General features: G+C 39.0%; 1 protein-coding gene across 1 annotated transcript in view; it reads right to left on the minus strand.

Annotated features, from left to right (window-relative positions):
• VWA8 (von Willebrand factor A domain containing 8) overlaps positions 1 to 26,289 on the minus strand; it is a 1,436,595-nt gene that overhangs the window by 131,205 nt on the left and 1,279,101 nt on the right. The window contains exon 40 of the mRNA XM_053707969.1: positions 313 to 469. Within this exon, the coding sequence (XP_053563944.1) occupies positions 313 to 469 (157 nt within the window). The remainder of the gene's footprint in view (positions 1 to 312; positions 470 to 26,289) is intronic.

Genomic DNA, 26,289 nt, shown 5'->3' on the forward strand with positions numbered 1-26,289 from the left:
TTGTTATGTGAAATAGCTGTTAAAACTCCCATCTTTAGCAGAAATTGCTAGAGTAAATCAGCCTCCCAGTGGCAGATGGGAGAGATATAGAGCCCAGCACAATGTAAATGGTAATCCTAAATTAATTAACTCGGATCTGCTGGATGAATGCACTGTCCCTGTTTATGAGGTGCCAGTAATAAGTACATATTATCTGTATCTAGGGCTGTGGTGGTATACATTTGGCTCTAGCACTGATGGTAGTTATATAACTGGTATGAGACCTTCTGTACAGATATTTTATGCATAACAATAGTTAGCTTGAGATGTTACCTTTGTTTAAAAGCCTTTTCTGCCATTTCCCTTGCAGCTCTTTTGACTTCCTCAGGCACTGCATCTTTTTCAGCTTGTGACACTTGGTAGACCGTGTGGCCGGAATCAAGGCGATATGGACCACCTTTACCGCCAAGTCCAGCCGTGTCTCTGCCACCTGTAGAAATAACATGTAAAACAATGTCACTACTCTTGAGTCTTACAAAAATATGTACTTCTTTTTAAAGAAACGCATACATAAAGGAATTACATTCTTCTAGGTAAACACACAGTCAAAGACACGCATTTCACTGCTTTAATAAACATCTTTCAGCTACTAAAAAGGAAAAAGGACACAAAAACAACATTTGTATTACAAATGAATTGTATTGAATACGACATATGCTATAAACAGTACAATACCAACACATAAAATGGTATATACTGCAAATGGGATCATATTGCACTACATATATTTGAAACGCTAGGGTTGACTGTTGAAAGAAACAAATAAAGGGCACTTTCATTCATGAAGTATACTTCATGCAGTAAATGCCTTTATTCATTTCAACTGTTTGCCGTTCTTCGCTGCTACTGCAGCCCACAGCAAAAAAATATTTTGCTAAGAGATGCCGTTTTCACCTCTTAGCAAATAATCTTGCGGTAAATTCGGCTCCCATGGGCACCAAACCGGATTTACCATACGGCTATTGGCTAAGAGGTGAAAATGTCACCTCTTTGTGCCCTTTATTTGTTTCAACTGTCAACCCTATTGTTTCAAAAACGCTATGGTTGACTTTAACTTTAACTAGTTTTTTACATATTGAAAAAATAAGCTTTAATTTTATGTGTCTTTAAAGCAATGGGGGCCGCCATGTTGTAACTTAGGTTTATTTTTCTGCTGAGGCCAATTAGAGACAGTTATAAATAGGTCAATTGAGTGTGCAGTCAATGGCCTCTATTTACCAATGTCTGGCGGACCTGATCCGACAGTGCGGATCAGGTCCGTCAGACCTCGCTGAATACGGAGAGTAATACGCTCTCCGTATTCAGCATTGCACCAGCAGCTCACAAGAGCTGCTGGTGCAACGCCGCCCCCTGCAGACTCGCGGCCAATGGGTCGCCAGCACGGGGGAGTCAATCAACCTGATCGTACTCGATTGGGTTGAATTCCAGCGATGTCTGTCCGCCTGCTCAGAGCAAACGGACAGGTTATGGAGCAGCGGTCTCTGTGACCGCTGCTTCATAACTGCTATTTCTGCAGGCTCGCCAGAAACACGGGGCATCAAGCTCCATTCAGAGCTTGATAGATAGGTCCCATTGGCTGTGTGTAATATAGCAGTGAGAGGTCCCTCAATAAGGAACATTTTACATTGAAAGCTCACTAAAGCGCATTCCCTGCATTTCTGAATGAGGAGACAGATGCAGTACAATATAGTACACAGTAAAATTAGACTTTTGTTCACTTTAGATGATGTTTTATTTTTTTCTCTGTATAGTAGTATAGTTAGAAATGTGATTTTATCTAATCTAGAATTTCATTTTGTATTGTATAATACATAAAATAAATGTTACAGTGTCAGTGACTGTGCTAAACAAGGGTGCTTTTGAATGTATCTCGCAGCCCTTGCTATATACAGTAAGCCTTTTCTTCTGCTTGACTCGCTTTTCTGTTTTGATGTTGTGTATCTTGGAGCCCATTCCAATTGATTAGAATTCCCTTACAATTTGCACTGACTGGGTTTTAATTGGGGTTTTTGATTTAGAACACAGTCCACTTAGTTTGAAATCCCATGACATCCTACTTATCTTAAAGTGAAGGTCAGTTTTCATGTGAAAGTGGCCAGTTTTTAAAAAAACTATTAAAAACAACGGCACTTTCATTCATGAAAAAGTTACATAGCACCGTATTTTAAAAATACTTACCTTGTGTTCTTCTGAATGCTGGATCGCCGTTCTGAAATGATGCCCTGCCTGCTTCTTCCTGGTTTACTTACCCAGCAATGATGAAACCGGCTTCCTCCCGGGGCAAAGCCGTGATTGGAGGATCCCGGAATCGTCATTGCTGACATATGAAGAGGCTTGCAACGGCTGGTGAAGCACTGGAGCGGCTTCAAGAAGAAAAGGTAAGTATATTTTAAAAACCGGCTGAAATGTCAATTTTCATGAATGAAAGTGCCCTTGGTTTTAATAGTTTTTTTTAAAAACCGGGCACTTTCACATGAAAATTGACTTTCACTTTAAGCTTTTCAAATGCATTTTTATAATTTTATGTACCTTATATCCGGGAAAATGTGACAAATTATTCAAACAATCAAAAATCACTTTTCTGGCAATTATTTAAAAGATGTTTAAATCCTACAACTTTTGCAAGTTTCGAGGAACATTTCTGGAGTCTTTGCACAGATTTTTGTTAAAGTTTTTGTGCTGGCTAACTTCACATGGTAGTACACTGCATATTTTTTGTGTTTAATAAAAAATTACAACCAAAATTCAAATCATACGAAACATGAACATTACATAAATTAAATAAGATAATTTAACTGTTTATATATTTATATATATTTGTACTTTGGTATTTTAAATTCTTATTATTAAATGATAAATACATGAACTAAATAAAATCAATCACTATTTATGATTAAAGTGATTGTAAACTTTACTGAATTAAAGGCCAGTATTAAATAATACTCTTAAAAACAGGGGCACTTTAATTCATTGAAGTTTACAATGATGCTTATTTTTTTAAATACCTTTGCATTATGGTAAACATAACGCCGATATGCTGAAGAAAGCAGCAGATGCGGGATAAGGATCGGCGTTATGTTTACCATAATGTAAAAGTAAGTATTTTAAAAAATAAGCATCATTCTAAACTTTAATGAATTAAAGTGCCCCTGTTTTTAAGAGTATTATTTCCTACGGGAATAGGGCCCTCAATCCCTCCTGTATGTGTTTGTAAATTTTGTCCTGTATTTTACAAGTCTTGTATTGTTTTATTTAAATGAATTGTATCCATGGACAGCGCTGCGGAATATGTTGGCGCTTAATAAATAAAGTATAATAATAATAATAATACTTTAACTGAAACAAACTGCATTTAAACATAACCTGCATTCATGATCAATACTGAATCAATTATGTGTCAAATCTAAATGTTATTTTGGGCATATATCTTTTATTATTGTTTAGATTTCGGAAATCCTTATGGAAACCTACAAATCTAAACAAATCTGCTTTTTTAAAAGCTTTTTTTTTTTTTAATCTATTCAACAGCAAAAAAAAAAAAAAAGTGAATAGCTTTGCAACTGGTATTTAAAAAAGGAAAGAACACCCAAGCTCCATTACAATATTTTTCATGCATTTACAAATAAAAATTAAAAAGAAAATAACTCATTGTGTAGTTCATTAACAAAGCTAGACAGGCCAGAAGGCTTGTTTTTCTCACAGAAAACCTCTGGAATACATTGTTTCCAATGCAGCAAAGGATTCTGGGTAAGATTAGGTTCACAATGACACACCTTTTTACTTCAAGTCTGCTTTTCAGCGGATTCCCTTAACTCCAGAGCATCGCTGTTCACACAGCTTATAAGCTTAGCTAGGGCAAGTGCAGTGATTCTGGGATGGTTATGAATCACTGCACTTACCCTAGCTAAGCTTATAAGTTGTGTGAACAGCGATGCTCTGGCGTTAAGGGAATCTGCTGAAAAGGAGACTTGAAGTAAAAAGGTGTGTCATTGTGAACCTATTTTTCATATCTTACCCAGAATCCTTTGCTGCATTGTAAACAATGTATTCCAGAGGTTTTCTGTGGGAAAAACAAGCCTTCTGGCCTGTCTAGATTTGTTAATGAACTACACAATGAGTTATTTTCTTTATATTTTGAGCGTAGTGGAGGATTTTAAACTCACCTTTTATCTCCCCCTAATTTTAAATGTTGTTAAATAAAAATTGGAATATGTAGATCGCCCTATGGTAAATGTGGAGTTTAGCGTCCCAAATTATGTTACCAAACTTACCATGTTACCATGTTATAAGGGAAGGCGAAGAGAATCCCGTTGTGGGGGGGGGGGAGTGACATGTATAGGTTCCCAGTGACGGTTGCGGTGCCCGGGGCAGATACTGGAAACAGAACGTATAGGTTCCCTGCGGTGGTTGTGGTGCTGGGGCAGGTATTGGAACAGATCGCTCTGTTCCAATACCTGCCCTGGGCGCCACAACTGCCTCTGGAAACCTATACATGGTCCCCCTTCACATTGTACCTTTCTGAAGTAATTCCCACGTCCAGCCAATGAACTGGTACCAGGAAAAGTAATTTATGCAATTGCAATGGCAGGTAGACCAAAAGGACGAACACAAATAGTTGATGTAGGACAGGTACTAAGGGAGCAGCAGATTCCATACGCAGTTCAAATGTCTTTGGAACAATCCTTATAGTTATTTCGCAAAATTTCATGTTTAAATAAAATATAACATGGTTAAATAAAATATATAACATTGTAAATAAAATATAACATGGTTAAATAAAATATAACATGGTTAAATAAAATATAACATGGTTACATAATTTTGGACGCTAAACTCCACATTTACCAGCCCTATTTATACAAGTACTACTACTATGAAGTGTTTTTCAAGCTAGAGTGTACTTGTAAAAAAATAAAATCTGTTAAATGTTATTTAAAAATATCTGGCGAAACACAAAAATACCTAAGTATCATTACATGAGAATAAATTCTTCAATTAAAAAATATTCCATTATGATACCTAGCAAAAACAAATGATGTGCAGTGAGTGACTGATAACTGTGCCTAGTGAAAATGTCTTTCAGTCTGCGAACAATCTGCACTTTGGCTTTTGCCAGCAGTAGAGCTCTTACTGAAAATGAATCATTGACCTTTTTACTGACCCTGACAATTGGAATACTAATAATAAGCATGTGTCAACATTCCCTCCTCAATATACACTCAGAAAACTGTCTCATCTTGCTAAAAAGTTCAGTTAGGTTTAACCCTAACTATCCATTAAACCATATGAAATTTGTAATATTTCATAAACATCTTACAAATATTAGTCGAGTCACAAGCGAACAAAAATGTTTTATATAAAAAATTATTCAAATAAAGCTGTTGTTACGCAGTTGATGTAAAACTTTGCATGATCTATGTAGTTTGTATTTATTTTTGAAGCATTGGGGACATTTAACTGTATTCATTAGTTAAGTGCAGAAACACATTCCACATTTTTTTTCGTTAGGATGAATATAAAATATATTTATATACAGATTATACACAGATTTCTTGTGCTTGGTAACTTCACATGTTAATAAACTACATATTTTTCGAGTTTAATAAAAAGTTAAAAACAATATTCCATAAACATCTCCAGTGGCGTCACTAGGGGGTGCGGCACCTGGGTGACACCCTCCAGGGGGTGACACCAAAAAAAAAAATACAATGTTGAGATGCATAGATTATTTTATTAGAGGCTGGCATTTGTGAACAATAGTGGGACTGGGGAAGTTGTAGACACACAATTTTTTTGCCCCTTGAGCCAGTGCTGCAATTTCAACAAATAGTTTTCCCGGCTGCTTTTGCTTGTTTGTACTTTGCTCCTCCCCTGCCCAATTTCACTATGAATGTTGTGGGTGTGCCGTGGGGCTTGCAAAGTTGCGCTACTTGCCTAAGCCTGCCTGGCTATCTGTGCTCACTGCTCAGTGACATGAGGCCCAGGGCTGGGCACTGACAGACTTGGAACAGAGTCAGAGAGCAGAATTTTCATAGTTTGCCCGCCTAAACCTTTTCTTCAGTGATTTATTTTAGAGTGCTCTGTTTATCTTTCATTTGATGCTCTGCTGAGCCAAGGAGCAGCTCTAGGCATGAGATTCATAATTAATGCAGTGCAGTTTACATATTTTGTATGTGTGTGTCTGAGTTTTTGTGTGTCTCAGTGTTTTTGTGTGTGTGTTTTTGTGTGTGTGTCTGAGTGTGTTTCCGAGTGATTGTGTGTGCATCTGAGTATGTTTTTAAGTGTGTCTGAGTGTTTGTATGTGTGTTTGCCTGTGTTTTTGTGTGTGTCTGCTTTCTGGGGGGGGGGGTGAGACCATGACTTACCGCACCGGGTGACACCAACCCTAGTGACGCCACTGAACATCTTACAGAATGTATTTCTTAGTTAAGTGCAGAAATATATTGCACACTTTGCTTTTGCATTAGGATGAATATAATATATGCAGATTGTAGGTAAAAAAAAATGATGGTAAACAATGATAAACTACTAAGTTCTAATGGAAAGCATATAATAAATAAAGATTAATCACACTTTTTTTGGTTATTATTTTACCTTTTATTATTTACAATTTTGCTCCGTATTATGGGCTATGAAGCATTCGCCTGCCGGCTCCACTCGATATTAGGTTTTTTTTCCCCTGCTTTTCTTTGACATCCAATCAAACTGAGTGTCAATTGACAGCCTAAATGCTATGTAATAGTACATAGCGCGTTACCCACATGCGCAAATTTTTTATTAAAAGGATATTAAACCCCAAATTTTATTTCATGATTCAGACAGAGAATACAAATTTAATCAACATTCAAATTTACTTCTATTATCTAATTTGCTTCATTCTTTAGATATCCTTTGTAAAAGAAATATCAATGCAAACATAGACTGTGGAGAGCCGTGCAACAAGATTACAATCGTCATCCGATTTTATGAATAATAATACATTTTTAAACAATATAGTGATTCTGTGTTTACTATGGTGACTTAGGTAACAATTTTGAACATGCGCGGTACATTAGGTTATTATGAGCACACACTGAGTAAATAACTCTTACAAAGCCTGTCTATTAATTAGCTTAACTCCACCCTATAATGACGTGCAGGGCAGTAAAACCCACTCTGCATGTCACAACGCAGAAGCACTATCCTTTACAGAAGACAGAGGAATGATATTTGAGCGACAGGTCATTATTTGTTAAATATTTATTATTTACTTTATTTTTTTAAATGATGCGGTTTGCATATGTATATAAACACACATGTATTGATTTATGTTTAGTAGTCTTTGCATCGTTTACCATCACTTTAAAGAAACTTTATAGACATGTATGATCACTGTATACATAAATGTTTGCAATTCTTATTTAAGTATAAGTATGTTAACTACCAAAGTAGACTTAAAAGCTTACATTTGTTAGCATGAAAGTCAGTGGTGGCTGGTGACGTTTTAAATTGGTGGGGCAGAATATTTAAATAACCATGATAACTTGTTTTTCATTGTTTTAATATAGAAATCAGAAATGTATTCAATAATTTATGCCCATTTGTTATAGAATAGGATGAGAGCTACTGAAATCCTATTGGCTGATTTGAACAACCAATAGGATTTCAGTTGCTCTCATCCTATTGGCTGTTTTGGACAGCCAATAGGATTTCAGAAGCTCTCATCCTATTGGCTGATTTGAATTTGAAGAATCAAATCAGCCGATAGGAATGCAAGGGACACAATTTTGAAATAGCTACCTTGCATTCAACTTCAGTGTATGGCAGCGACCGTATGAAGAGGACGCTCCGCGCAGGATGGCATTGGCTTCCAGGATGGCTCCGCGCCGCCAGGATGAAGATAGAAGATGCCGCCAGGATGGATGAAGACCTTGCCGCCTGGATGAAGACCTCGCCACCTGGATGAAGACTTCTCGCCACCTGGATGTCCGAAATTCAGAAAACCGTGAGTAGATCTTCTGGGGTTAGTGTTTTGTTTTTGTTTTTTAAGATTAGGGTTTGGGCTTTTGAAAAAGAGCTGAATGCCCTTTTAAGGGCAATACAAAAAGAGGTAAATGCCCTTTTAAGGACAATGCCCATACAATTGCCCCTTTAGGGGCAATGGCTAGCTTAGTTTCTTTTTAAAGTTAGGTTTTTTATTTTGGAGAGTTGGTTGGGTGGTGGGTTTTACTGTTGGGGGGACTTTATATTTTTTTTTACAGGTAAAAGAGCTGATTTCTTTAGGGCAATGCCCTACAAAAGGTCCTTTTAAGGGCTATTGGTAGTTAATTGTAGGCTAGGCAGTATTTTTATTTTAGGGGGCTTTTTATATTTTTATAGGGCTATTAGATTAGGTGTAATTGGTTTTATTTTTGATAAAAAAAAATTTTTTTGTAATCTTAGTGTTTTTTTATTTTTCGTGATTTTGGTGTTAATTATTTTTGGTAAACTTAGATATTTTAAATTTTTCGTAGGATTTGTGTTTTTTTGTTGTAATTTAGATTTTTTATTTTTTTTCGTAGTGTTAGGTTTTTTTAAATTTGTAATTTGGTATTTTAATTGGTAGTATTTTTTATTTTATTAGATTAGTAAGGTTAGGGTAATTTATAGACAAACTGTACACAGATGGCAACCAGAGCCAAACAGGTACCTGTAAGAGGCGCCAAATGATGGAAAAAAAAAATATATATATATAAGGATCACAAAAATGACAAATTGGTATCCCTTAGTAAAGTGTACAAAAAAGAGCAAATTGTACAATCAGCTCCAATGGTCACATTAAAAGGCACATAAATATCCAAATCTTCAGTGCATATATATCACAGAGTTAATTGACAAACATGCACACAGGCTCAAGCGCATATATAAGGAAAATGTGGAAGTCCAAACATATAATAAAGTAGGAAAGTCCTGATAATGTAACCTGATTCAATCTCAAAACAGAGTCCAGGACTGGAGGCAGCTCCTCTAGAGTGTCACGCCACGACACAGAAGATGATGATCTAGAAAGGAGAAGATAGAGGGTACCCCATGGTGCAAATCAGACTGTAACACAGAGAATATAGGTAGACAATAGGAATCCTACTCACGTGGTGAGAAGCACTAATGTGCAGTAAAGGCAGTCCGGAACCAAATGGTCGTCCGGTAGACGTATCCTCGTCCCGCCAAGGGGAGTCCAGAGATCCCAAGTGCCGTGACCGTGAGTGCAGGGCCCATGATAGGCAAAAGACAACAGCTCAGGATGGAGCCTCAGAACTGCTCAGGCCCGGAGATAGCAGCTAAGGGAAACAAAATGGTGACCTCCAAAGAGGGGGGTGTTTCCAATTGATGGTGCAGCAGCAAAATGATCTCTGGACTCCCCTTGGCGGGACGAGGATACCGTCTGCTTCTGTATCACCACTGGGTCTACTGGACGACCATTTGGTTCCGGACTGCCTTTACTGCACATTAGTGCTTCTCACCACTTGAGTAGGATTCCTATTGTCTACCAATATTCTCTGTGTTACAGTCTGATTTGCACCATGTGGCGCCTTCTATCTTCTCCTTTCTAGGTTAATGTATAGTTTAATGTTAGGGTTATTTTTATTTCACAGGTAAGTTTCTATTTATTTAAAGATAAATAAATAATAATAAAGTATTACACTCATAAATACACTTTCTGATACAGTATTTTATATCAATATTAATACAAATGTTTTATAAGGGTTAAGAGGGATATGTTTTATGACAAGGTATTTGACTTGAAAGGGCCTTAATGTATACATATACAGTATGTCTAAATATGTATATATATATATATATATATATATATCTTCATATGTACAGTATATACATTGTATTTATGTGTTTATATGTGTATAAGAAGTTAGCGTGCATCGGGCTTGGCTTGTGTGCAGATTTTTTACTTTCAACTAATATGCGCCCTATGCTGCCGTGTTAAAAGATCACTTCTAGCAAAGTAATTAAACAAAAGTTTTAGCATTGTATAAAAAAAACTTTAAAGAGGGGGCGGAGCTGGCCGCAGCTAAGATGGCTGCGTAACTCCGATGCTCTGAGTACCAGCTGCAAGAACATGGCCATAACATGCCCTAAGTCCTACTAAATAACACCCTGACCTAACACTCAGATCCGGAGGAACAAGGGGCACATAGCGATCCCATTCACAAGGGCAGGGATCGCTCAGAAGAAACCGTTGAGGCGCACCTTTACCTCCCAAGAAAAAGTGTCGCACTTAGAAAAGCAATGTAATGGCGACACGGAGGAGCTGGAGCAGAGACACGGCTGAATGGCTACAACAGGTTAGTCACAGAGAAGAACACGATCTCAAACCAAGGGTGAGTGGCGGTCCCTGTAGAGCTACCACAAGCAACAAAATATAGAAATTAGAGACTCACTTGGTAAGGCAAATGGCCTACACACTTCAGGTGACAGAAGCGAGAGCTTACCCTGCATAAAGCATTTCATATATAAGCACGCCATATGTGACGTTAGCTGGGCTAATTACAAAATAAATCCAGCTTGGGGCCACAAATCCCTTATAACATAACCCTGAAAGCGGCACAGGATTAGTGACGAGATCAGTAGGCTCCCCATAGCTCTGAACCACACTGCGTGGCATACTAGGCCCAGGAAAAATACAATCAGGCAAAAGTGCCATAAAGTATTTCAGTATTGACTTACACTACCGCTATTGAGGCCATATAATAAACAACCCAGGAGCTAAAACCGAAGTGAATAATTCACCAGCATAACAGTTAGTACTGGCCCAGGGGAATATACAACCTCTCCTATTTTCTTTGTGAAAGTACTTCTAAGAAGTGCAGTTACGCTGAAATTGTCTTAATATGTATAGCAAGCGCACTTCTAAACCCTCTAAAACACCCAAGACCGCCAGTCAAAAGGACAATACTGTGGAACAATTTTTTTCACCATCAGGCACTAAACCCAGGATGGAGGGAACAGGACTGATAACCCCTAGACAGAAGGAAACCTCACCCCAACAATCCACAGATCCTTCAGAAGACAGCACACAGGTTCCTAACACTCTTCTATCTACTCTGGCGTCAAAGCAGGATATAGCAGATATAATCCGCACCTGTATTAGAGAAGAAATTGCAGAAATTAAGCAAGACCTGCATACCATAGGTAATAGGGTGGAGGCTTTGGAGGAATATACCGATACTTTACAAGAAGAAATCAACACTGTCCAGGAATCTACCATGCAACACACAACTATTTTGGCAGAATTGCATGACAAAATTGAGGACTTGGAGAACCGGAGCCGCCGGAAGAATTTAAGAATCCAGGGCATTCCAGAATTGGTGCTCCCTAAAGACCTCCCAACATACCTCCCGGCCCTATTTGCCCACTTGAGAAACACTACACCAACAACAGATATCCCCTGGGTTAGGGCCCATAGGGCATTAAGATCGAGACCACCTGACACAGCCCCCCCAAGGGACATAATTATGAAATTTAAAGAATTTCCAGAAAAAGAGGAACTTCTTAACCTCTCAAGAAAAAATCAACCTGTAAAATTCAGGGGGGTTGTACTGCTATTTTACCAAGACTTGTCACAACGTACACTACAAAGAAGAAGAGAACTGGCGCCACTTACCGCTCGCTCTCCTTCGCCAAAAGAAAATCTTATATAGATGGGGTTTTCCCTTCCATTTATATGTCCTACACGGCAATAGGAAAGTATTGTGCAAAACTACTGAAGACATAGGAGACTTTTGCTCGGCACTAGACTTAGACCCACCAAGGATGGCGGAGTCTGATGAGATACAACAACCGCCAAAGAAAAAAGCAACGTACATGGACCCAAATAGATGGCAAAAGATGAACCATAAATCAAAAATCCACACTTCTCCAGGCTCCTAGAAGAATCATGAAGACGACCTAGAACAAGAGCAATGCAAACAGCCCTCTGCTTAAGACTCACTTACCCTAGATACAGGTAGTAAAAGAAGCCCAGGGATGGGTAAGATTGAACGACTTTATTGTTGTTGCTCCAGAATTGATTTTATAGATACCAATGACTTTAGTATATGCTGGTTAAGTAGCAAGTTTGAAATGTTCAGTGAAGTACAAAGAACTTCAGACTTAAAAATTAGGTTAGGATTTATGTTTATGTTTAAGTTAGGCATGTTATAGGCTCTAGTTAGAATTCTATATATGAGCTAATATTTGAGCTGGCAATACCCCCGTTTAACAGACTAATGTCACTTAACATTATACCTGTTCTGGATATACCCGTTGGGTATCTCCTTTTTTGTTGTTGTTATATTAAGATGTACTATTTGTTTTTTCAAACTAATTGTTTTCAGTTTAAAACTCTATGTACTGTTATGTTTTTGATATTGTTCAACATGGATTCATATAGGAAGCAAACCTTTGAGATACGGTTGTCATTGCAATCACGGTCACTGATAAGTAATGGGTTAAACAGATGTTTATATATACAAGTCTACATATTCTTGATAACCACACTAAAATGTTATAATGGCACACACAAATAGAAACATTGTGCTTATTACACAAAACACTAAAGACTTAAATTCTGCACAGAAAAGAGCTATGGCCCTTCTAGACCTTGCCAAAAAGAAAGGAAATGTCTTATTCCTTCAAGAGACACACTTTATAAAAAATAAGGAACCGAAATACTTCGGGAACCAGTTCACTCAACATTTCCATAGCTCAGCTACAGCCAAGAAAAATGGAGTAAGCATATTGCTCCATAGGGATATCCCTTTCAAACATATACAGACAAACAGAGATGCAGAAGGCAGATTCTTGGGAATTTTTGGCCTCCTATATGGCATACCGACAACACTAGTCAATATATATGCACCAAACTCTAAACAAAGACAGTTCTTTAAGAAAGCATTCAATAGACTTATAGACATAACAAAAGGGGTATTAGTAATGGGAGGAGATTTTAACCTCCCTCTCAATCCAACTGTAGATACCTCAAACCTTAGCAAAAATACGCCCAGCAAAACTACTAGATTTTTAGGGAAAATAATGAAGGACTACAACCTACATGACACTTGGAGACTTTTGCATACAGATAGGAGAGATTATACATTCTTCTCGCACCCTCATTCCACTTACAGCAGAATTGACTACAAACTCACAAATGCAGATGGCCTAGCACTCACACAAACATCAAGAATCTCTCACACCAGCTGGTCGGACCATTCAGCAGTTATCACGCAATTTAAATGGCCAAACTCTCCAATACACCCCTATACATGGAAACTAGATAATTCGCTACTAGACTCAAAAACTCTTCTCGAACAAACCACAAAAACACTCACTGAATACTTCACCTTTAACTCCTTAGAGGAGAGCGACCCATATGTGGTATGGGAAGCACACAAATGCTACATGAGAGGGGAATTTATCAAGATCAAATCACATATAAACAAAAAGGCTAGAGAGCAATATCTAACAACCTAAAAATACACACATATATAACCAAATGCAAACACTAAGGAAGGATCTGAAGGACTTACTTCTAAAGGAATATAACCTGATGGCACAACGCACAAAACAAAAATTTTATTTTGAAAGCAATAGGGCAGGGAAAATGCTAGCGCGCTCATTGAAACTGAGAAAACTCAAAACATATATACACAGTATTAAGTCACAAACAGGCAAGACAATACACGCCACCCCAGATATAATGAAACAATTTGAAACTTATTACAAAAGCCTTTATGACATAGAAAGCAAAGAGGAACGGACAGCCCCTCCGTTAACCCCTTCCGCATATTTAGAATCGGTACAAGTCCCCCAACTGACTCAAGAACAAAAAGAGTCAATGGATAACCCAGTTTTGGAGTCGGAAATAAAAAAGGCCATAACCCTCTTAAATAGTGGAAAAAGCCCAGGACCAGACGGCTTCTCTGTAAAATATTATAAAAAATTACAACACATACTGATCCCTCACCTAAAAATAATCTTCAACAACATAAACGATAAGACTCAATTCCCTCAGACAATGCTAGAAGCCCAAATCTTGGTAATACCAAAACCAGGGAAGCCTAGTGATACGCCTTCAAATTATAGGCCAATCTCACTATTAAATGTGGACTTAAAAATATACGCCAGAATCATTGCAACGCGTATTAATGCTTTCTTACAACAATTGATACATTTGAATCAGGTGGGCTTTGTTCCCCATAGAGAAGCGCGTGATAACACCCTTAAAGTCTTAAACCTATTCGATTTTGCGCAAACAAATAAGATCCCAACGGCCTTTTTGGCAATAGACGCGGAAAAGGCCTTTGACAGGCTGAACTGGTCTTTTCTAAGAGAAACCCTACATAAATTTGGATTTGGAACCACAACGATCAATAGAATATTGGCACTATATGCTAACCCAGTAGCTCGTATAAAATTAAATGATTCCCTCTCAGATAAAGTAAATATTCGTAACGGAACACGGCAGGGTTGCCCCTTATCCCCGATCCTATTTGTATTGGCCATGGAAATATTAGCATCGAGAGTACGGCAAAATAATGATATCAGAGGGCTAAAAGTAAATAACAAGGAGTATAAGATGTCCTTATACGCTGACGACGTGCTATTAACGCTCACATCCCCCACTAGCTCTTTAAAAGCCCTCAAGGCTGAATGCGACACATTTAGATTATTGTCCTATTACAAAATAAACACTACTAAATCGGAACTATTAAATGTAGGGATACCAGATGCTGATATCAAACGGATTGAAACCACACATGGCTTCTTGATCCAACAGAAGTCTATAAAATACTTAGGGATCCACATAGCGAAAACCCCACAAGATGTATTCCTACTAAATTATCAAAAGCTCTTAAAAGATTTACAAATAGACTTCCATAATTGGAGCCGGAAACCTCTTTCTTGGTTGGGGCATATTCATTCCTTTAAAATGACCATGCTACCGAAGATACTTTACATTTACCAAACCTTACCCATACAATTATCTGAGACATACATCAGGACCCTACAAAATCTTGCTTTTAAATTTATATGGCACAACAAACAACCTAGACTAGCTAGAACTTACATGTATCGTGACCGAGATAATGGGGGACTAGGAGTGCCAAACTTGTCTTATTATAGGATAGCTACACATTTGACCAGAATAATAGACTGGAGTAAACACACTGTACACAAAGAATGGGTAGAACTAGAACATAATATGGCAGAAAATATAGCTTTAAGCAGTTCCTGCTGGTTACATAAAACGAAGTGACGCCTCTCTCCGCAATCCTCTAGCATAACTCTTGAAACCTTCAACACTTGGGATAAACTGCTTAGAGGAACAACCCCACTTTCCAGCATACCTTCACCACTTACACCACTCTTATCTAATCCAGACATTCCAACACTACAAGTAAAAACTGAAACACTGGCTGCTTCTATACACTCATTACTCCCATTTTACATGATATTGAATAAGGGTAAACTATTATCTGCAGCAGAAATGAAAGATAGACTACCAACAATAGAACAAAACTGGTACTCACACTTCCAAATGTCACACTACATCCAAAGTAACACAAATAAACCAGACCTCATAAGACAGCTATCGCCCTTTGAGAACTTATGCCACTCCCAAGGCACCACCAAAAGAGGCCTCTCACTATCCTATAGGATATTGCTGGACATTTACATGAAACACCCCCCACGGTACACTAAGAATTGGGAAACAGAACTAGGTACTACAATCACTGCCAAAGAGTGGCAAACCATTTTCAAACATATGGGAAAATCACCATCCTCGATGAGCATAACAGAAACAAATATGAAAATTGTAACTAGATGGTACCTTTATCCAGTTAGATTAAATAAAATGCTCCCACAGACAAGCAAATTATGCTGGAGAGGATGCGGGCAAGACGGGACTCTGTCTCATATATGGTGGAGCTGCCCACATATTATGGAATTTTGGGAGGGAGTGAGCAGAGAAATATCAACAGTTATAGCTCAGAACCAGGCCTTAGATCCAAAAATATTTCTCTTCAATAAACCACCGAAACTCACATGCCATTACAGACTAACACTTTTCTATATAATGATCAGCGAGGCCAAACAACTAATCCCTAGATTATGGAAAACGTCACAAATCCCAACAGTAACAGAATGGAGGGTCAACGTTACTAGACTGATAGCTTTAGAAAAATATCACTTCCACCAAACCAGTAGGCTAGATTTCTACTACTCAATGAAATTTTATTGGGAGGAATATACAGCAACTCTAGCCTTGAATCCCTCAAGTCAGACTATTTGCAGCATAAAATGCGGATGATACATATATAATATAACTAGAAGAGGGAAAAGAAGAATACCATAGAAACAGTTTAAATTCAGAATGGCTAATAACGAAGGACTGATACCAAGCAGAAATAAAAAAGATATGGTAGATGGTGGCCCATACAATGATGAGATATGCAGTGGCCGATCTGAGGGGCAGCCTATATATGTGATTGCTAGACGTGATGACTGACATGTATTAATGTAGCTGATATAGTACTGAATCTTTGTTTTTCTTTTGTTTGTTTCTGTTTTATATATGTTTTGATTATTTCAATAAAGCTCTTTTGAAAAGAAAAAAAAACTTTAAAAATTATATGAGCATAGGGTCTATGATATTATGCATGTGTTTATGCTAATTACAATCAAATTACAAATAAATTATAGTCCCCAATCCAATACATCAGTATTACTGTGCCAAAAAATTGTATGGAAGCTGGGAGATTCCTTACTTCCTTTTCTAGCCCATACCGAGCCATAAAAAGAACTGCAGTGACTATGAATTTAAAATGACATTTGGCACAATCTAATTAAATGCACACATGGGGGTCTATTTAACAAGGGCCGAATGGGCCTTCAGGCTCGCCGGAAACAGGAGTTAAGAAGCAGCTGTGTTAAGACCGCTGCTCCTAAACTAATACGCCGCCTCTGAGGCGGCATATAGCAATCCACCCGATCATGTAAGATCAGGCTGATTGACACCCCCTGCTAGCTGCGAATCTGCAGGGGGCAGTATTGCACCAGCAGTTCACAAGAATGCTGTCAGCATTTATCGATGTGCGGCGGACATGGTTCACTATAGCGGATCATGTCCATCTGCACATTAATAAATAGACCCCATGTAATAAACAGGCTAATCACAGAATTTTAAGGAGTTTTATGCAAGTATTATCGCAAGCGGGTTTGGCTTGCGTGCAGGATTTTTACTTTCAACTAATATGTGCACTAACCCACAGTGTTAAAAGATTACTTCTAGCAAAGAAATTAAACAACAGTTTTTGCATTTCATAAAACTTTTTTTAATACAAAAACTCCTATACCATTACTCTAGCACTACTCTATTTATTTAACACAGTCATTATTATGATACAATATAATTTATAATATATAGAGTAGTGGTAGAGAAATAGTTTAAGAGATTTTTGACCGGGTTGGAATCCTTCCTGGGCTAAGTTTTTTTTTTTTTTTTAAAAAGTGTAAATTTATGTATTATAAGCTTATATAAGATGATATATATATATGACGGCAAAACTGTTGTTTAATTTGACATAATCTGATAGTTATATAGTGATGGTTGAGCATTTGTGAATATAAACAATATAATTTGTCAATGTGGCAAATTTTCCATAACATTTTTAGTAAAAGTATTGACCAATTGGATGTAAAAACAAAAGACAGCACAGAGTGATAGTGAACAGATGCTTGAAAAAGTCAAACGCATTGGTAAATGTACGTTGTATAGTCTGATTGGACATAATGTCAAAAGGAGGGTGGGACTTTGCACGGACTACTTGTTCAGACAGTTAGAAATGCAGGATGTACGGCATCTTTCGTGTTGTTTGTGTAGTTTATATATATATATATATATATATATATATATATATATATATATATATATATATATATATATATATATGTGGATATCTGTTTAACACCGGATGGGTCTCCCAGTGCCATTACAATTTGAGCTTAGTTTAAAGTTTATGAATATGTGAGTATACTTCTAAGGTTTCTACCATAACTTCAGTCTAAGCAGGATTTCACAATTGTACACTTTTCTCCTTTTTGTTTGAGGAACTCACAGTGGAACACGTCTCTCTGAGGACTACAATTACACCAGATTAGGACTCCCAATTACATATCCTTTGTGCACATATGCACACTGTAATATATATATATATATATATATATATATATATATATGCTATTTTTGTGCACTAACAGACTTTCTATATCTTTTTTTAGTTTAATAATGTAAATGTTTTCTTAAAACAACCATTAAACTCCGAAGCAAATATGTATATTCTAAGCAATTAATGACAGCTCCACATTCCATTTGGATTTCCCCATCAATACAGGTTGACACTAAATTCTTGATCAAAGAATATCTAGAGAAATGTTATCACAGAGGTGAAAGGAACGAGATTTCAACCAATTCATACCATCTGGAGGGATATGTGTTTTGCCAAAAATAAATTAATCTGTTTAAATTGAAAAATGGTTGACAACAAAGCGTGTACAGTTTATCAAATAAAAAACACCCGGAAACTAAAAAACTATTCCTTTTAACTCATTTGCACAACTTCATTTATTGACAATCTTGACACTTACATGTTATTATAGTATAAAATTATAATAAAAAAAATAAATTATTATATAAAAAATATGGTTGGTATTTACTAAATCTTTATATTGTGATTAGTCACACAGTCTCACTATGCTTATTATTGTGAAAAAGATTATAAAGCAATATTCTGTATTTTGTTGTAAGAGTAGCTTAAAATAAATAATGTATTTTTGTTTTAGTGGTATAAATATATATGTGGGTCTGTTCCTTTATTTTTTGCAGTAAAAACAGACAACTGAAACACAGTATATTTGATGTTTTCTATTATGTAACAGTTAGTTATGTGCTATAATTTACTATAAAGTATCACCCCTAGCCAGACTGGAAAAAAAAGAAATTATAGCGCTACGTGTTTTACACCATCTTGTTCTATTTATTAGGTGCTTCAAGACTTCAAGCCCCCCTCACAATTAATATTGTTTTATACACAAACACTGCATTTATATGTATATAATCTATACACTTTGGTTAAAGAAAGCAAATTAAAACCAATGAAGGGTTGAATGGTTGCCTTGGGCCTGAAACTCATCCTCTGTCACCAGTGGCGGCTCATGGGTTATTCAAATGGGGTTCACGGACCATTTAGGTAAAATAGTTTTATATATATATATATATATATATATATATATATATATATATATATATATATATATATATATATATATATAAATTGTAAAAACAGTGAAACCTTCAGGGAATCTCTGAGCTGTTAAAGTATGGACACTCCTTTTACTCTATGAGAAAAGTGAACTATATATATATAAATATATATATATATATATATATATCAGAAAAAAGGCAGGCACTCTCCGTGTTTAAATAAAGGATAAAAGGTAAAACTCTGAAACTTCACACTTTGTAGGATTAAAAGATATCCTTTATTTAAACACCAGAGAGTGCCTGCCTTTTTTCTGCTTTATACATATATATATATATATATACACACACACACACTTCTGTTGATGAAAAAGCATGCCTGCAGATACACCATAACTGATTACATCTGTAGAAGGGGGACATGCTAGGTGGGCTGGTAAAACTGTACAGGAATTTGTAACTCTACAACTGAACCAATGAAGCAAAACTGAATTCTGACACTGTTGCCAGTTTACTCTGTGCCTCTCACAGCTATGTGAGGTATTCCTGTAGATTTACACATATAACAATAGTAAATTTGAAAGTATACTCAATATTAACATCAGCAGCTCCCAGTGAAGCTGGCCAGGTTCTACAAGTTGCGGTACACGACAGTGGGCAGACAGGGCTTTGCAGGGGTGAACTGTTAGCAATCTAAATGCAGGGCGTGCTAAAGTTTTTTTTTTTTTCACATAGTGCTTTACTGTAACTTGAACCCTTACTGTTGATGCTTTAGGGTTTCCTTTAGTTAATAGCCGCCTTTAAGCTTGACTAAAATAAAGGAGTTATTCTTATATAACACTGGGCAGCTTAGCAGCGTGGAACAGGCTGTGAGTCAGATCCAAGGGGCATTTTTGGGCGCATACGCTTGTTATAGAGGGAGCAAGGCTGCAATATAGATCCTTGTGGCAGGGATTCCCTGCCACAAGGATCTATATTGCAGCCTTGCTCCCTCTATAACAAGCATATGCGCCCAAAATGCCCCATGGATCTGACTCCCAGCTTGTTCCACGCTGCTAAGCTGCCCAGTGTTATATAAGAATAACTCCTTTATTTTAGTCAAGCCTTAACTCCCAGTAGCCTCCGGCGACCAGTGCCATCCAACCTGTGATCTCTTATGCCAGGTAAGATGATCGCACCCACCTGCTGATAGTCCTCTGTTGTGTCGGCTGCTCTCCTCTGGAATGTTGCTGTCTCTTCAATGCAGCAGCACCAAAGCCCGTTGGCAGCCGGATGCTTGGTTGCAAGTTGTGCAGGTCTCTTTCAGGGACCGTTCAGTTGTAAAATGGTCCGGCCAGCAGATCTGTGTTTTGTAATGGAGGGATCTGGCGCAGCAAACGGTTAGTCCACAGAACGTTGGTTTCAGCCTCTGGGATTACCTTAAAGTATGCAGGGATGTACCCCAGTATATGTCAAGTCCGATCAGAGAGGAAGTGAGGAGGAAGCAGTGCAGTGACAGACACGTTAGGGAGAGAGGAGGAGGAAAATAAAAGTGCTCCCTCTGCTGCCCACCCATAGAAATGGCCCAACTCGCACACTGAAAATTGTGCGATTAGGAAAGGTATAGGCTCTGTTATGGGCGGCGCAGCAGGCACATAGAAAAAAGATGAAAAGGGTTTTGGCAGGCTATACCTCTCTACCGCACGTGAGGTATATAAAATTGATTTTTTATTGTTTATAAAACTGTATAGTCTAGACTGGAAAAATTTTTGGCTAAATAAATATAATTTTTCCAATAGGGGTGCTATTGGAGAAATTATATTTATTCAGCCAAAAAATGTATTTTCTTTCTTTTTTCCCTGAGGGTTCACGTGCGGCAGTGCTCCTATAGAGGAGCCTCCACTGTCTGTCACAGAGTCCCACACACTTAAGGTGCAATAGTACTATTTCTGCTGAGGGGAGCTAAATAACCCCAGAGCAAGCCACGGATAAATGTAAGCACCATGTGTTCCACACAGTACGGGGTTATCACACAGCAGGCACGCTGACAGGCTTGCATTTACTGTATTGTAGGAATAGTTTCTGCCCTTTACTAGAGGATCTCACTATCCCTCTAACCAGACTGTGCTCCAGCTCCTCCCACCAGCAGCAGAAGTGTTTCTGTTCTTGATCCAGGGGGAACTTAGTTCCACCTGCAAAAACATAAATTATGCTTACCTGATAATTTGATCTCCATCGTGGGGAGGAGCGTCAACAGCTTCATTCATTACTTATGGGAATTAAGAACCTGGCCTCCAGGAGGAGGCAAAGACACCCCAGCCAAAGGCTTAAATACCTCCCCCACTCCCCTCATCCCCCAGTAATTCTGCCGAGGGAACAAGGAACAGTAGGAGAAATATCAGGGTACAAATGGTGCCAGAAGAAAAAATAAATTTAGAGCTGCCCACCGGAGATACGGATGGGAGCCGTGGACTCTCCTCCCCACGATGGAAATGAATTTATCAGGTAAGCATAATTAATGTTTTCCATCTAAAGGGTAGGAGAGTCCACGGCTTCATTCATTACTTATGGGTAACATATACCCAAGCTCTAGAGGACACTGAATGAAACCAGGAGGGTAAAGGCGGACCCCTAATCTGAGGGCACCACAGCCTGTAGAACCTTTCTCCCAAAAACAGCTTCCGCAGAAGCAAAGACGTCAAATTTATAAAACTTTGTCAAAGTATGCAAGTAGGACCAGGTAGCCGCCTTACAAATCTGCTCCATAGAAGCCTAATTTTTGAAGGCCCAAGATGAAGCCACTGCTCTAGTGGAATGAGCCGTAATCCTCTGAGGGGGCTTGAGTCCCGCCGTCTCATAGGCGAGGCATATCAAGCTTCTCAGCCAAAAAGACAAAGTAGTAGTAGAGGCCCGCTGACCTCTGCGCTTCCCTGAATAGACTACAAAAAGAGAGTTGGATTGTCTGTAATCCTCAGTCAACTAACAGAGTAATTGAAATAGGTCATACAATTAAGTATAAGTAGCGTTAGTCTGGATGAAGAATTGTGTTTCTGCACTAAGAAGAGGTTTAAGTAAACTATGTAAATAATATTTCAATTATCACTCATACTCATACATAAAAGATGATAGATAATAACAAAAAACAAAAAAGCGCTTTTGTGAAACGCGCGTCAGGGGTCCTCTGGAGTAGCTCTGTCTCTCCGTTTTTTTAATGTTGCTTACCATGTTTTAAATCTGTCTCCCTGCAAGATATTCTGATATTTCAGCCTAGCAGTTAGCTTAAAATGATGAATACTAAGATAATTTAATTCTAGCCCTCGGATTGTAAGGGCCTTCTTATAGTCATATATAGTCACTGCTGGCTGTCATTATTCTCAACTATACGTACATAATGGGAGTTTCAGGGTTTTTCTTGGTTTAAGCATTTTTAATGAGAGCTTAAGCCTATTGTATGTATGAGATCTGCTTTTTTTTTGTTATTATCTATCAGCTTTTTTAATAAAGTTATTAGTATGAGTGATAATTGAAATATTATTTACATAGTTTCTTCTTAGTGCAGAAACACAATTTTTAATGCAGACTAAAGCTACTTATATTTAATTGTATGACCTATTACAATTACTCTTAGTTGTCTTGTGCTCTGAGTTTTGACCCTGCGACAGGTAGCCTTATATTATATATACATCCAGAAATTATTCTGTGTATCATAAAAGTATATAAGTCTCCTGTTTTATTACAATTCTGCCTCCCCACCCTATATTGTATCTAAAACTGTAAACCTTAGTCGCCTGAGGATAGAACTTCAAGGCACGAACCACATCCAGATTATGAAGAAGAGGGGCTAGGACACAAAGAAGGAACAACTATTTCCTGATTGATGTTACGGTCAGACACCACCTTGGGAAGAAATCACAAGCCAGTGCGAAGAACAGCCTTATCCGCGTGAAACACCAGATAAGGGGGCTCATGTTGCAAGGCTGCCAGTTCGAAACTCTGCGGGCAGATGCAATAGCTAACAGGAACAGAACCTTCCAAGACAGGATTTTTATGTCAAGAGAATGCATAGGCTCAAACGGAGCCTTCTGTAAAACCTTAAGAACCAAATTCAACCTCCACGGGGGAGCAGACTGACTAAACACAGGTCTGATTCTAGACAGGGCCTGAACAAAGGACTGAATGTCAGGTAGCTCAGCGAGCTTCCTATGCAACAACGCTGATAGAGCCGAGATCTGTCCTTCAAGGAACTAGCGGCAAGACCCTTCTCCAAACCCTCTTGGAGAAAGGAAAAAATCCTGGATACCTTCACCATGTGCAAAGGATATCCATGTCTCTCACACCAGGACAAGTAAACTCTCCACACCTTATGGTAGATGCGACGAGTGACTAGCTTCCTCGTCTGAACAAGAGTATCAATTACGGTTTCAGAAAAACCTCTCTTGGCTAGGACTAAGTGTTCAATCTCCATGCAGTCAGCCTCAGAGTATCTAGATTCTGATGTTGAAATGTTCCAGCAGGTCCCTGCAACAGGGTAACCTCAATGGCGGAGAGGATGACATCTCCACCAGATCTGCAAACCACGTCCTCCGCGGCCACGAAGGAGCAATCAGAATGTACGACGCTCTCTTCTGCTTTATGCATGCCACTATAAGAGGTAGAAGTGGTAATGGAGGAAAAATGTTGTGACAGATCGGAATGATTGCCGTTCCACTGCCTCAACATGCATAGTTGAAGAGGTCTGAGATTAAATCTTGCGAATGGAATGAAATCTATGCTGGAGACCATGAGCCCAATCACCTCCATACACTAAGCTACTGAGGGACTCCTTGAGGACTGAAGGGCAAGACAGATGGACGCAATCTTCCTGTGTCGCTGATCTGTGAGGAATATCTTCATGGACATGGAGTCTAGTATCGTGCCCAGAAACTCCACCCTGGTGCTGGGAACCAGGGAGCTCTTTCCGGAGTTGATCTTCCAATCGTGAGATTGAAGTAACAGAAGCAGACCCCTTGAGTTCACTTCTTCTAGATGAAAGGACGGTGCCTGAACCAGGATATCGTCCAGGTAGGGCGCAAGCGCAATACCCCTGGATCTGGCCCCTGCAAGAGGTGCCCCCAGAACCTTTGTGAAGACTCTTGGAGCCATCGCCGGACCGAAGGGAAGGGCCACAAATTGAAAACGTTGGTCCAGAAACACAAATCTGAGAAACTTGAAGTGGTCCCTGTGAATTGGAACATGCAGGTATGCATCCTTCAAGTCTATTGTGGTCATGAAGGCGGTCATGAAGGTCATGAAGGCGGAACATGCCCTCCTTCTTTGGAACCACAAACAGATTTGAATAGTACCCTAGACCCCTTTCTGCATGGGGTACGGGTACGATAACGCCTAGAGATGATAGATCCCTCACACACTCTCTAGGAAGGCCTCTCTCTTTTCCGGCCTTGAAGACAGGTTTGAAACAAGGAATCTGCCCCTGGGCAGAAGGGACCTGAACCCTATCCTGTAACCCTGGGCTACATCCTCCCGAACCCAAGGGTCTTGAACATTCTGCAACCAGGCATCGGAGAAAAGAGACAATCTGCCCCTTACTCGGTGTGTAAACCTGTCGGGGGCCGCCCCTTCATTTTGTTTCGGCAGGCTTCTTCTTCTGCTTAGACTTGTTCCAAGCCTGAGCAGGCTTCCAGGCTCCCTTAGGTGGGTCAGCCTTCGCGGCAGGCTGCTGGCGTTGGGCCTTGTCCACGCGAAAGGGAAAAAAATTAGAACCCTTAGGGTTATCCTTCTTATCCTGGGGCAGGAAAGCACTCTTGCCTCCCGTAACCGTTGATATAATCGAATCCAGGCCTGGGCCGAACAAAATCTTACCTTGAAAAGGCATGGACAGTAACCTTAGCTTAGAAGTCATGTCCGCCGACCAAGATTTTAGCCATAGCGCCCCGATGTGTTAAAACCTGACACCTTAGCGTTCAGGCAAATAATCTGCATATTGGCGTTGCAAATGAAAGAATTGGCAACTTTCAGCACCTTAAGCCTTTCCTGAAACTCTTTGAAAGAGGGTTCACCCTCAATCATCTCGCACAGAGAATCACACCAATATGACGCAGCTCCGGCAACCACAGCGACAGCCGCTGCTGGTGGAAAAATAAACCCTGTGTGTTGAAACATTTTCCTTAACATGTTTTCCAACTTTTTATCCATGGGCTCCATAAACGACGAACTATCCTCTAGAGGAATAGTCGTACGCTTAGCAAGAGTGGAGATAGCCCCCTTGGGAATGGTTCCCCACAGCTCAAGCTGGGCCTCCGGAACGGCGAAAAGCTTTTTAAAATTAGAAGGAGAAAAGGATGAACCTAATCGTTCTCATTCATTCTTTATAATATTTGCCATCTTTACAGGAACCAGGAAGGTCTGGGGCACCACCCTGTCCTCATACACCCTGTCCAGCTTAGTAATGGAGGGTTCTTCTGGAAGCTCCGGCTCCAGAACCTCCAGAGTAGAAAGCACTTGCTTCAGCAAAAATCGCAAATTCTCTATTTTAAACCTATAGCCAGGCTCCTCCTCCGCCGGAGGTTTAGATGACATGGACTCCGAACCAGAAGGAACCCCCTTTGAAGCGTCAGAGTGGGCCTCATCGTCATACCACTCCGCAGGAGTTTCCGACATAGATTAATCCTGAGTTGGGCCGCTTTGCAAGGCTCTAAGCTTGCGCTTAGCAGAACGCAGTAAAGCTTGGATCACTTTAGAAACTGCCGTTTGAAGTTGGTCCGCAAAATCTGGCGGCCAGCAAATCTCCCCCGAAGGGGTAACAGTCGGACCCTGGGGCGTTGCATGTGGAATAGGGGACGCAATTAGGGAATGCACCTTATGGGACGGAGAGCCCTCAGAGGTGGACAGCTCAGTAGTACTAGACATTCACTTATTTTTAGATGTCGTAGCTCTTTCAAGGCATGTGGAACATAGTTGCACAGGCTGGTCTACCGGAACTTCACAATAAACACAGGTAA

This window comes from Bombina bombina, chromosome 3 (assembly GCF_027579735.1).
Source record: "Bombina bombina isolate aBomBom1 chromosome 3, aBomBom1.pri, whole genome shotgun sequence".
NCBI lineage: Eukaryota > Metazoa > Chordata > Amphibia > Anura > Bombinatoridae > Bombina > Bombina bombina.